General features: G+C 32.0%; 1 protein-coding gene across 1 annotated transcript in view; it reads right to left on the reverse strand.

The window, feature by feature from the left end:
- Nucleotides 1–13,560, reverse strand: part of LOC139497988 (uncharacterized) — a 32,642-nt gene extending 19,082 nt beyond the window's left edge. The window contains exons 1-5 of the mRNA XM_071286247.1: nucleotides 13,311–13,560; nucleotides 12,691–12,779; nucleotides 10,257–10,499; nucleotides 7,925–8,095; nucleotides 5,554–5,788 (exon numbers count right to left, since the gene is read on the reverse strand). Coding sequence (XP_071142348.1) covers nucleotides 5,554–5,788; nucleotides 7,925–8,095; nucleotides 10,257–10,401 — 551 coding nt within the window. The 5' untranslated portion in view covers nucleotides 10,402–10,499; nucleotides 12,691–12,779; nucleotides 13,311–13,560. The remainder of the gene's footprint in view (nucleotides 1–5,553; nucleotides 5,789–7,924; nucleotides 8,096–10,256; nucleotides 10,500–12,690; nucleotides 12,780–13,310) is intronic.
- Between the last annotated feature and the right edge of the window lie 1,049 nt (nucleotides 13,561–14,609).

Raw genomic sequence — 14,609 nt, forward strand, 5'->3', positions numbered from 1 at the left:
AATTGTTTTGAAATGAATATTGTTTACCCTGTTTTTATATTAATAAAAAGGATATGTGGAATGATTGTCAATGGTAATGCTCTCCTCAACAGACAAAATAACATTGGACAGCGTTTAATAGAACAACCTATTAAAAATGTCATTTGAAAGGGCTAAACTCATTAGATCGATACCTTTTTGTGTATGTTTGGAAACTATATTTGATAGAGAGAATCTTTAACAAATATCAATAAACAAAATATACGTCATTTGTACAAAATAAGATGTGAAGTAAGTCAATTTGACCTAAATAGTCAGTTTACCGATAATTAAGGGTTTTTTTACCTTTTGAAAAATAGTTGTTGGTCATTCTTAAACTGTTCTGCAGAAATATTTATATTACAATGTCTTCATTGGTTTTGTCAAATTTGAGTATTATGAAAACATGAAAATTTAGAAGATTTGTTTAAGCCTATAAAATTATAGTGCTAATAGATATAAGAAGATGTGGTATTAGTGCCAATGAGATGACTCTCCATTAAGGTCACAATTTGTTAAAGAAAACCATTATAGGCCATCATACGGTCTTCAATACTGAGCCTTGGCTCACACTGTCTTTTCGATATATCTGTAGTCGGTTTGGTTCAAAATGAACATTGAAATGTTGACACACCTTAAGAAGAAAGTAAATATGAAAAAAACATATTATAACAATATAAGCTGAGGCTAATGCGGTCTTACCGTACGTGTAATAGTGTTCTTTTATTTATCTATGTAAATTATTAACATTACTATTTTTTTTTTTGGTAATATCCATTTGACGGTGCTTATACATCCCAGCATTGTGTTAATTTTGGTGCAATGATAAGTTTTTGTATTCTCGTCTTTTGTTGGCTCATATGCTTTGTCTATTTGCTTTTGTTTTTACTTGTTGACATATTCATTGATTTTTATAATGACTAAGATTATAACACGATGTTGACTGCTGTACCAATATTTTTGACATTTTCACCTATCAAATCTGTTTGATGTGTTCAAACATTGTTTCAATATAATGCGACTGTCATACAAGTGAACGGTTTATCTAACTATTACAAAAGGTTTTGTCCACCATTTTCTACATACCAAATACCTATTTGGCACAACTTTTTGGGACTTTTGGTCCTTGGCGCTCTTCAACTTTGTAATTGTTTTGGCTTTCGAACTTTTTTCATCTGAGCGTCACTGGTTAGTCTTGTGTGGGCGAAACGCACGTCTGACGTATTAGATTTTAAGCCTGGTACCTTTTGTAAGCTATTATTTGTGTGTTTCTCTGTCCCATATGTTCTCCAATTAATTTGTATTGCATTCCTGTCATGTAATATTGTCATTGTAATGTTATTTAACATTGCCATACAAGCGGGAAGTTTGGCATGCCCACTAAATCAGGTTCAACCCACAATTGTTTTTTTCTTAAAATGTCCTGTTCCAAGTGAGGAAAATGGCCATTGTTACATTATAGTTCGTATCTATTTGTGTTGTTACATTTTAATGTTGTGTTTCTGTTGCGTTGTTGTTCTCCTCTTATATTTGATGCGTTTCCCTCAGTTTTAGTTTGTAACCCGGATTTTTTTGATTTTTTTTTTCTCAATCGATTTATGAGTTTCGAACAGCCGTATACTACTAATGCCTTTTTTTTTACTGTACAACGTCAGGAATATGACAGTTGTTGTCTATTCGTACGATGTTAGCATTGAGGTGTCAGATCACCTATCAAAAAGCCCTATCTGTTCAATCAATTTTGCAATTTTCACAATTTTCTTAATATTTTACCTTAAGTTCATCAAAACCAGATATATCCTGAACTGTACATATATCACCTTTCTACGGAGGGAGTGATTGGTGGTCTGACACCTTGATTATGGACTTTCCGTTTCGAATTTTCCTCGGGTGTCGGTATTTGAGTTATTTTAGTATTTACCTAGGACCATACCAAACTCTTAACTACCGTCTTTTGGTATGCATAACGCGCACATTTATACCCTGGGTCATGTTTCTTGTAAGAGGGGTGCGCTTTATACATGACTACAATTATGAACAATAAAAGGGGTGCGCACTATACACAAATGCGCGCTATAATACCAAAAGACGGTATAATCATTGCAAAGGACAGAGACAATGTGATGAATTTTATTCATTTGACAATATAAAACATGAATTGTAAACACTCATGGAACATCTATAATTTTTAATTCTTTTAATACAAGTAACTAAAACTAAGTTCATCCGTCAATATCATATATATAAAGTATGAAAGAATAAGAAAATAAATTGTTCAACTAAATCTACGAAATAAACGTCTCTTGGATGGCAGTGAAAGTTCTTTGTGGACAATCAGCCGTTATCCACTATGAATAAGAAGCAACATTAGGGTCAAGTCTCATCCAAAGATTTAGAAGATTCAAATGAAGGTTAAAATGTAAAAAGAAATCGCATTGGCACCAAGGCAGCGAGGTTGTGCGATTCGACATTGGCATGATTAAAGCTTTGACAAAATCTACAATATTGTTTTTATTGGAATAAAGTTTTATTTTAGTTTTTGATAAATCATACATAACTAAATATATATTGATATATATGGACACAAATGCATACTCATAATCTTACATTCTGACGATTTTGATTTTAACATTTTGGCATTGCAACAGTTTGTGCATTTTCTTTGCACTAAATCTGTTGGGTGTGCACTGGTTAATACTTAAGTCTAGGAGCATAATTCATTTATTAGTAATAATTTATTTTGATAATCTCTCAAAAACTAGTAATTCTTTTAACTTTTCTTATCATAATTTTGATTTATCAAAATCATAATCATAATTCATAAACCATTAAAACTTATACGGCAACTCTTTAAATTGTCCTAAGCGACATACTATTGGGTTCAACTTTATAATTATGAGTTGAAAGCAAACGACGTAAAATTTCACGATAGTGTATGAATTCAGTTGATTATACATGTTATAGGTAAAAACTCTACGGAAACACGTATTAATCACCGTCAAAAACAAGATGCTTTCTGAATGTGTAAAAATAGCTTATTAATAAGTGATTTAGATTATTGAAAGTTAAGGAGCAAAAATCTCCATGACTTCTTGAGAACTACATTTGAGTCCTGATCTTATAAAGAAATGATTGAAGTTCATTGATCGATTTTCTGCAGATTTCCATCCACTTTAACTCTGTTTAAACCTAAGCAACATCAAAATAACGAGAAACAATTTTTAAAATGCAATGCTAGACATCAATTTACATATTCCTATCAAATATTAATTTAACATATGCAAAATATGGGTCTAACAATAAGAACTCGTTTGCCAGTTTTATTAATATAAAAAAAGAAGATGTGGTATGGATGTCAATGAGACAACTGTCCACAATAGACCAAAATGACACAGAAATTAACAACTATAGGTCAACGTACGGCCTTCAACAATGAGAAAAGCCCATACCGCATAGTCAGCTATAAAAGGCCCCGATATGACAATGTAAAACAATTCAAACGGGAAACTAATACAGTTTTCAGATAAATATATATGATATACATTGCAACACCGGCACATATGACAAACTTCGTAAAAAGGTAAAATATAATATACATAATTACAAATGAACATTAGAACCTATAGTTTTAACGATACACATGACTAAATACTGTGGATTCATTTATTTTCGTGGGTATCAATTTTCGTGGATAGAGAAAAAAAGACGTTTCGTGGTATACGTAAATTCGTGGATCGCTGATTATAACAACAAAAAATTAGATACGTAATTCGTGGATTTCTGTTTGATTTAGACCATATAACCTCCTTGCTTTGATCAATAATAAAACAAAACAAAAAAGAAGGAATTCATTGAAAAACCTCGCTTGGTCATTCTAGGTTAAAGTGTTCATTGATAACTTCGATTACAATAATGGACAGAGACAACTAATTATTTGTTTGTTTTACAATTTATAAATTCTTGTCTCAGTCTGAATTCTATAAGGCATTTAAAACTTTATGATTGAAAGCTCATTTCCCTAATCACGATATAATAAACAGTGATATAAGTATAAGGTGTGAAAATAAATGTTCCTGTCATAAACAATATTACCTACGGCAGAGACATATAATACATGTATTATATGTCTCTGCCTACGGGCAATATCCCCGTACTTAATAGAAGTATAGACAACACAATGACATAAAAAAACACATGAAATTGATCAAATCAACAATACATCATGCTGGTGAACAATTAAACTAGGAATCTAAAAATTACCGAGATGAATTCAGATTAACTGTAAGTGACAACAGCTTCTATTTCACTGATGAATAAAGGCAATTGTAGTATACCGCTGTTCAAAACTCAAAAGTCGATGGAGAGAAAACATATCCGGGTTACAAACTAAAACAGAAGGAACATCAACTATAAGAGGAAACCAACAGAACAACAGGAACACTGAAGTGCATCCAAACCAAACGCCGATGCAACATACATAAAAACAAACTTTTGATAACAACTGACATATTCCTGACTTGCTAATTGACATTTTAAGAAAAGGAATGGTGGGTTAAACCTGGTTTTCTGGATAGCCAAACCTTCAACCTATATGACAATGGTATTAAATATCGCTAAATACTTGTCAATATCAATCGACAATCGTAGCATGAATCAGAGTGATCAATTATGAAAATTAAAAAATTGAAAAAAATTGAAAACGACACGTTTAAGGATTTCAATGCGTCCGAAGCGCTTTTCTGGATTTACCTTCATCAGAAACGCTCAAAGCCATACATTTAAAATCCGAGGATGTATAAGTACCGAAACCGTTGCAGAGCTTTATGACAAAAATACCTAAAATTGATAGCCAAATTCATCTAAAATCAACTTTGCCTGAGGGAGTTAAAACCTTAGTTTCCTAATAATTTCAAAATTTTTAAACGGACAATTTTAAAAAAGTTTGTTAAATCATGTCAGTACCGACGTACTTACTACTGAGCTGACACTAACACTCCTGTATCAACCGAATGATATATTATAATGGTGAGGAGGAGACTTTATTTATTGACGCCTGATAAAAGGAATGAGACATTAAATTAAAATTCATGAATACCTTTAATCTGTACTCCTTCATGTGTCCGAAGGAAAAACCTTGGAGTTATTAGGGACGACATTAAAAGTTCAAGTTAGGATAACAAAAAAATCAAATAGTTTTTTCACTGACCCCTTACAACTAGGAGAGAAGAAAAAATGCAAGACAATTACCGATTGATAAATAAAAAAATTGACAGATGCTTGGTATATGATTATCATTTGAAAACATCAGGTTGACTTTAAGGAGGTAGACCTAGGTTCAGGGAAATAACTCTTTAAATCATCAGTACGTTTGTGTCAACCATTTTCAAAAACATATTCTAAGCTTCTAGGTTACATAGATTATTTTTAATCTGTTTCAGGTAAATGCTTAAAAAACATTGATGAACTTGACTTTTACAAACGCTTAACTGATTTAAAGAGTTATCTCCCTGAACCAAGGTCTACCCCCTTAATTACATTTCACAAATAAATTGTCTCTTCCCGTAACAGTACACATCGTATAAGTCTAATTCACCTTTAGACATAACAGCCCCACAATTTGCTACTTTATTAGGATGATTGGAATTAATGTTGTTAGGTTGGCCTGGCTGGAAATTAAAATAACCAGATATCTTTGTCTTGGTGACCCATTTCCATTCTCCTTCCTTTGTCTCGTCGGATGCTCCAACGTAAAGGGAGCGTAAATCGTGATCTAAAATAAAAGAAATGTTTTTATGCCATTTAACATAAGTTCTTAGTATAAACTGTTACTATAACACACCCGCGAAATCGCGGCCATTCAGAACGTAGTTTAAAGTATGTAAAGTGTTGATGGAAGAATTTTGTAAAATATTGAATGACTGGAGAATTTCAGCAAAAGTATCATAGGTTATTGGGGACAGGAATTTTTTTTTTATCCCTCCTCCTTTATTTCCAAAATTCCCAAGTTTAGGTTTTCTATCAATTTCAATATGAACATACATTTAGTATGTTATGAACATTTAAGAAAGGAGCCTGTAATTCAGTGGTTGTCGTTTGTTTATGTGTTACATATTTGTTTTTCGTTAATTTTTTGTACATAAATAAAGCTGCTAGTTTTCTCGATCTATGGAAAAATTATATGGTGAATAATTACAACTAGAACCTCTCAAGAACCTGTGTCGTTCATCTGCATTTATTGTGCTTTTGTTAATTATTTGTAAATATAAAATCATGATCAATAGTTATAGATATCCTAATAAAGATCAAGGCCAAGTTTGGTTTAATTTGGCCAAAGAGTTAAGTTAGAGACACAAACAAAAATTTTCAAAAAATTGCAGAAAATGCCTTTTACGGACAATAACTCCTATAAGACGTCACTTGGCGATTTTGGTAATGGTGACATTTGTAAATCTTATTTTGTTGAATATTATTGCTAAAAACAGTTTATCTAAAAGTATTTACAAAATAACAAAAAACTGCAAAATTTTCTTAAAATTACCAAAATCAGGACAGCAACCCCAAAACGGGTTATCTGATTTGTTAGATTATTTAATGGGTAGGTAGATCGAAACCTGATGAACGTTTTTATGTAAAATCAGATTTGCTCTTAATTCTGAAGTAGCGGACGCCACCACGAGTTGGTTGACCGTTATTGAATAACCGTTTCACAAATGGAATCGGATATGTTCCTTACGTCGTAATTACAATTCCCTTCCCTTTCATGAATGTGACCTACCGAATTAGAACATTTACCGGATTTGTAATAACATGAGCAACACGACGAGTGTCACATGTTGATCAGGATCTGCTTACCCTTCCGGAGCATCTGCGATCACCCCTAGTTTTTGATTTGGTTCGTGTTGCTTATTCTTTACTTTTCTATGTTGTGTCATGTCTATTTTTTCTGTTTGTCTTTTTCATTTTTAGCCATGGCGTTGTCAGTTTATTTTCGTTTTATGGGTTTGACTGTCCCTTTGGTATCTTTCGTCCCTCCTTTTAATCAAAAATCTGTAGTTTACTTATATATTATATTTCTAGTCATGTCGGCCATGTTGGTCGGATGGTGGGACCATAGGACACAGTTTTTAAACAAGATACCTTTATAATGAGTTTTGCCAAGTTTGGTTAAATTTGTCTGATAATTTTCAGAGGAGAAGATTTTTGTAAAAGATAACAACAACGGCCGACACCAAAAATTTAAAAAAAAAATAAAGATTTTTCTTTTAACTTACTTACTTACTTACTTACTGCCCTTGTATGCCATTGGCGTGTAGGGCAGTAACGAATATTTTCCACTTTTGTCTGTCGTTGGCAGTTTTCTGTTTTCTTTTAAGAGTTCAATTAAAAATTTTGGTCGTGTTGACCTATTATTAGATCCTACTTTGCTGAACATTATTGCTGATTACAGTTTATCTCTATCCATAATAGTATTCAAGATAATAACCCAAAAAAAGAACATTTCATTTTATCCCATGCCAGTTTTCTCTAATTGCTTTAGTTTCAGAGATAAAACCCAAAATCTGCATCTCACACATATGTTCTATTTTCAACCATTTTGGCCATGTTGGTTGACAGGCGCGGTATCGGACACATTTTTCAAATAGATACCCTTATGATGATTGTGGCCAAGTGATAAAAAAAATTCCCGTAGTTTCAGAGGAAAAGTGTTTGTAAAAATTTACGACGACGGCCTACACGGACGCTATGTGATAAGAAAATTAAACTTGGCCCTTCGGGCCAGGCGAGGAAAAAATTAAAAAGCTGAGTGGAACTTAAAAAAATTGCATCTGATAGGTTAGGTTAAAGTACATCATTGTAAAATTACTTGTACCTATATCAAATGATATAAGCAATTATCCGAACTTACAGTAAGTATTTAAGAACTCTTTAGTTTCGTTGACCTTTAGTTCAGAATCTAGGACGAGCAAGTGGCTATTCTTGTTTTCACAATATGTTCTTGCTTCAAACCAATTCAAATCAATAGCAATAAACAGCATACATAGTCCGTTATAATAAACAAAGTCCCAACCATTACATTCTGTAAAACAAAATATTACATAAGCATCAGTACTAACCACAATGCATGGCGCGCTTTACATATATACATCCACTGTCATGAATTTGTATTAGGGAAGGCTTGGCAATAAGTCTATGTCAAGTTTGGTGGATAAATGTTAACTGGCATTACAATTTTTGCTATGATTTTATGTGTATAAAACAGACAGTTAAAGCCTTTGTTTATCATGTTATTCAAAACTCAGCAAAGATATCAGGCGTATAATTGTCTACGCAAATTAGTTAGAAGGTCAATTTAATAAGGAAATTTACTAATAATGAAAACCAATTTGCCATAAAAATGTCCCAATCCTGGATAAATATATTATATTACATGCCTTAAACAATTATCGGTTGTGTAACATGTATAAATTGTCTGTGGATAAACATAATTACTAAACAAAGCCAGTGTCGTTATGATCAGGTGAATAAAGAAATGAATTGATGCAATGTTTGCAATATGTATATCAATGATATCCTCTTTCTACATGTTCTACAAATTGCCTGAAACTCAACCGGCAATTTGTGGAATTTTGCGCTCAAAATTTCAGTCATTTTACAAAATGACCAGGTATTTTAGTCATTTTGTATAATGCTGACGAGTTTAGGCATTTCCTAAATTGGCTAAAAATTCAGTCATTTTACAAAATGCCTAAATTTAAAAAATGCCTGTAACATATATAAAAGAGATAGATCAAGCCTTTGTTCATTATTTTATATAAAACTCAACAAAGTTAAGGCTTATACTTTTGTAAGCAACACGCGCGTTTCTTCTCAATATTTAAAGAGTCCCCATGGGCGCACGAATCAATAAGAAGGTCAAGCGCTTCGGACGCATGAAATTATTAAACTTTTTGTTTTTATTTTTTTAATAATGAAAGCCAGTGTCATTATGATTGATTGATTAAAACATACATTGACACAAATGGATAAAAAAAAAGAAGCAGATATAGTTTGTTTTTCACAACATTATGAGCAAAAGAATAAACTAGAGGCTCTTAACAGCCTGTGTCACTCACCTTGGTGTATGTGCATATTAAACAAATTACACGGATGGATTCATGACAAAATTGTGTTTTGGTGATGGTGATGTGTTTGTACATCTTACTCTATTGAACATTCTTGCTACTTACAATTTATCTATATTAAAATTGGCCCTTTCGTTACAGAGGAAAATATTTTGTGAAAATTTAGAACAATTTACCAAATTAATGAAAATTGTTAAAAATTTACTATAAAGGGCAATAACTCCTTAAGGGGTCAACTGACCAATTTGGTAATGTACTGATTTGTAGATCTTACTTTGCTAAATATTATGTTGTTTACAGTTTATCTCTATCTATAATAGTATTCAAGATAATAACAAAAAATGGCAAAGTTTCTTTAAAAATTATCAATTGGGGGGCAACAACCTAACGAACAGTTGTCCAATGCATATGAAAAATTCAGGGCAGATAGATATTGACTTAATAAACAATTTAACTGTTTTGTTTGTTTCAGATTTGTTCTAAATTCTTTGGTTTCAGAGTTATAAGCCAAAATCTACATTTTACCCCTATGTTCTATTTTTAGCCATGCGGTCATCTTGGTTAGTTGACCGGTTCACCGCACACATTGTTAAACTAGATACCCTTATAATGATTGTGGCTAAGTTTATTTAAATTTGGCCAAGTAGTTTCAGAGGATAATATTTTTGTAGAAGATTACAAAAATTTACGAAAAATTGGTAAAAAATGACTATAAATGGCAACAACTCCTTAGGGGGTCAATTGACCATTTTGGTCATGTTGACTTATTTGTAGATCTTACTTTGATGAATATTATTGCTAATTACAGTTTATCTCTATCTATAATAATATTCAAGATAATAATTAAATACAGCAAAATTTCCTTAAAATTACCAATCTAGTGGCAGCAATCCAACAATCCTAAGACAGAACAAAAAGAAGTTTTGAGAATACAAATTAAAATTGTTAACATATAATGTAGAAGCTAGCGGATTTAAATGCTAACGAAGAAAGCAGTCAAAATATCTATGATATGAAGATAGTCGTAAGCATTGGTCGGGTCAAAATAATTTTTTATTTTTGTTATTAAAAAAACTCTGAAACGATTTGCCGCATTTATATTCAAAAGTTACATACCGTCTACTGGTTGTTTGGTGAATACCCGTACTGTTGAAATTAGTTTTGGGTTTGGTGTTAACGAGGATAATCCAAAACATGTGTTTTTGTAAGTAAAGACCGCTCTACATCTAGGGTATCCAGTACATATTATCGAACATTCCATCGATGAGGTTACTGGCTGTATGAAAAGATAGAATGGTGGGTTCGGTGGATTCCATTGTTTTGAGGGAAACAGTTCCTTAAAACTCCATTGGGTATAACCTAAAAAATAATATTAGCATGAGTTTCTTAATCGAGATTAGCAATTGGAATTGATTAAAATAAGAAAAAGGAAGATATGGGCAACACCTAAAGCAAATTATGTGCTTCGGGTAACATCTACATCTAAATCAAAGTATGAAAGTAGGGTTGTTTTATGTTATCGACGCCATAAAATTAGGGTCGACAGGGATAAACTATAGTCGGTCGGTTTACAGCAAATACGAAATGTGTGACCTCAATATTAGGCAGCAACCATTTGATTTTCTGAGGGGGGGGTCTATTTTTTTCGCGACAAGTCGAAAACAATTTTTTTCTATCAACTTTAGCATTACATACAGTGGCAGCTGAGGGTGAAACAAACAATTTGTTTTTCTAAGGGTGGAAAACAAATTATTTTCTTCTTAAAAAACTAGAAACAAACCTTTTTTTCCCCAAAATAATCCATATCCATATCCCCCCCCAGAAAATTAAATGGTTGCTGCCTTAAATCAACAATATATTCCAAAAAAATTGCTAGGTCAAAGGATCAGGACATTGTCTTCAGTAAATAAACAGTAGGTCCTTATCGAAATACAGATCTCTTTGCCGTAAATTCTTTTCACGAACATGAATATGAAAAACCTAATGGTTTGCTCGATTTATACAACAAGCATGATTTGTTTTATAAGTTCTTCAATAGAAAGTGAATTGTAACGACCATAATTTGTCGTTTCATATCCCAAAAGCCTATGGGTTATTTCATTGTTCGTACTCCAAATTGAAAACTAAATTGTTTATAGAAAGTTTTTATCAAATCACAACGTTTTTGTGCACGCTTTTGAAAATCTAACCCAGAATGCACTATATGCTGCAACGGCGAATGATGAAACGAGGCCGTCCCACAGCTGCTTAAGAAGAATCATCTAGAAAGGTATCGTTCAATTTTTATTCATGTTGGTTCACAGGTAATTTGAAAGTAGTTAACGACAAAAGAAGGTCTCGTACAATATATAATATTAGAAAGTGTATCAATTAAGGGAGTTCGCTTCTCAGTTTCAAAGTAATTAACATTTTAAAAAACTAGTTTATATAGATAGGGGATTAATAAAGGAATCCAAAGAGCAAAAAAATATATAGGTCACCGTGCTTGTTTTCGAGATATTAGCCATTGAAATTTTGACGGGAAAATATTTTCTCTTGACTTTTCATAGCTTTTTCATTGACAAGTTGATTTCTCAAAAACTGTTAAAAAGTAATTAAAATTTTATAAGACTTTTACAGATGGCTTATAATCATACATGTAAAAGATTTACAAAAAGAAAATGGGGGTCACTGGGCAAATTTTTTCAAAGCATTCAAATGGTTAAAACCATAGGATTCCGAAAATCTGAAAAAAAAATATAAAACGTGACAAGCCAGTTTCCTTAAAGTATACTTCTTGGCGAAAGAACTGTTGAATAATAATTAATGGTAAGAAAGGATCGTAAAATAAAAATTTGAAATTTGTTATAGAAGAGGAGATACTGTTTTCTACAAGAATATATATAAACAAAAAACCTTTTATATTCATTATATTCAGCACTACGTTACCGCACAAATTATACGAATTAGGCAACTAAGATGCATATTATTTTCGTCACCATAGTATAATCAATTAATATTCAGAGCACGTTATTACGACTGTTTATACTTAATAAGAGCTGAGCAACGTTTTCAAAAATATTTTTAAACAACGCGCCCTATTTGATCTTCCGATTAAATTTAAGTGATCGAATGAAATCCTTATAGGCCATTGCTTCATGTTAAAGTAAGCAGGTTTAAATGCAACAAAATAATTGAAACATAACGTGTAATCATACACCAGGGAAACAGATCCACGAGTTATGATTACTGTTTTATATGAACAGGGTATTTTGGCGTTTTATTGACATAATCAAATATAAGAGTTGATTTACCTAATTTATCGGTGTCCTAAACGGTCTTCATTTCACAAAAGTAAGCAAACCGGCTTTCGGCGTTAATACTTGATACAAAAAGAAAACTCATTAAAAACATATATTACTATAATGGTCTTGTAAAATGAAAAAGTCTCTTGCAGACAAACTTCACATTAGCTGTGATGGATATAAGCTGTTTCAGAAGAAGTGTTACAAAATTTAACATATTAACGTCGCTATGATTGATGTTAAAAATTTTCAGTTAGCTATAATACCTGTTGTTTTGCCATGAATATTAAATCTGGTAATCAAATTATTTTCATGTGTTTTAAGATCGCTTAGTGAAGTTCAGAGAGTTGTTGGCCTTGATTTATGTTTTATGTGATGTCCATGTGATATTCTAAGTGTTGTTGGCCTTGATATATGTGTATTAATTGTGTTTCCAGTAAGTTCAGTTCCATACATCTCCATTACACTCAATGTCAAAGGATAATGGTGATAATAATGTTTCTTATATACTGTCAATATATCTATAAAGAGTAATTATATTTCATTTTCAATTGAACATGAAAAAAAATCATCAAAGTAAAACGGCACAAAATTTGCAGTATTCAATGGATATACATTAACTGTGGTTGAAACTTCTAAACATGAATGGAGGGATATAGGAATCATAAAGTACTAAATAAAATTTAAAAAACACAAATGAGACTGAGTCTGTTTTATGAAAGCTATTTTAGAAATGATTTTGAATACAACAGGGTCGTACAGTCAGATTTTAAATTAATATTTATAACGCTACGTTATACCTGTTGGTTAGATATCGTAGTTATTGCGGGTATTGGTAGTCATTTGTCGTATTTGATTTGTAATAGTGGTTATTTCGGTTGTTGGCTTCAGAGCATTCGTATTAACTGTTTTTCCAGTAACTTCATTTCCATAAACCTCTACTTCACACAATGTCAAAGGATAATGGTGATAATCATCTTTCTTATATACTGTCAAATATTTCCCTGATAGGTGGTCTGTACAGTTAACATACAATTCAGTAGGTGCCTGTCCAATTTGCTTATAGCACAGACAATACTGACTACTCCAATCAGATGTATTATGTAGTCGTATTTCAAAGTCGCTGTGCTTTTCAACTGAAATACAATTCATATCATTTGTGATTTATCATGTTTACTTGTCTTTATATCTGAGACAATTTTGGTACATGATTCATTACATATTGGAACACTTACATAAAAATATTGACAATATAACCTTTGCCTGACTCAAAACCTTTCCGGCGCACAAGTTTTTCCTGAGATTGAGATTAAGTTTAGAAATGAATTATTAACCGTCTGTACCAATTGTCATCCCTGTGGTTTAAAATTGTAATTTATTTGTGAATTGAAATTGTGAATGTGTCAGAGAGACAATAACCCGACCAAAGAGCAGACAACAACCGAAGGCCACCGATGGGTTTTCAATGACTCGTGAAACTCCTGCACCCGGAGCCGTGCTTTAGCTGGCCCCTAACAAAATATATATACTAGTTCAGTGATAATGGACGTCATACTGAACTTCGGAATATACACAAGAAACTAACATTAAACATTATACAATAAATGGTTACCTTATTGTAGCTCTCAGTGTGTTTAAAGATTGACGAGTTTTAATGTCACAAAGCAATTGTTATCGCTGGGATTACAGATTGACAATGATGCATTTCCCTTTCTCAGCATTTTAGTTACCCAGTATCTGAGGATTTACGAAAATTTCTTACTGAAGGGCACTAATTATATCTTGAATTTCAGATTGACTATTTTTATTTCCCTTGTGGAACACTGGTTAGTACTGTCTTTGTGTCCTAGATAAATACACATTGAAATAAAAACAATGTTCTTATAAATAGATGTATTGAATTGTTCCATTACAATAGCACAGGTGCATTTTGCCAAAATATGAAACAACTACTACAAAATGTATCAAATAAGGAACTGAATTATTTATAACCTATGATTTTTACCAGATTGAAAGTGTATTTTTACTTTGAAATGTGTACCATGTGTATTCATTTAATCATTGAACTTATTTTGTCAAACATAAGTCTCAGTACACCTTTGTAAATATTCGTTAGAAATAAAACTTAATAAGTTCATCATTTCGATAACCGCTGAACGTAATGCAACTAAAAATCAACTATTAA

The sequence above is a fragment of the Mytilus edulis genome, chromosome 12 (assembly GCF_963676685.1).
Source record: "Mytilus edulis chromosome 12, xbMytEdul2.2, whole genome shotgun sequence".
Classification (NCBI taxonomy): domain Eukaryota; kingdom Metazoa; phylum Mollusca; class Bivalvia; order Mytilida; family Mytilidae; genus Mytilus; species Mytilus edulis.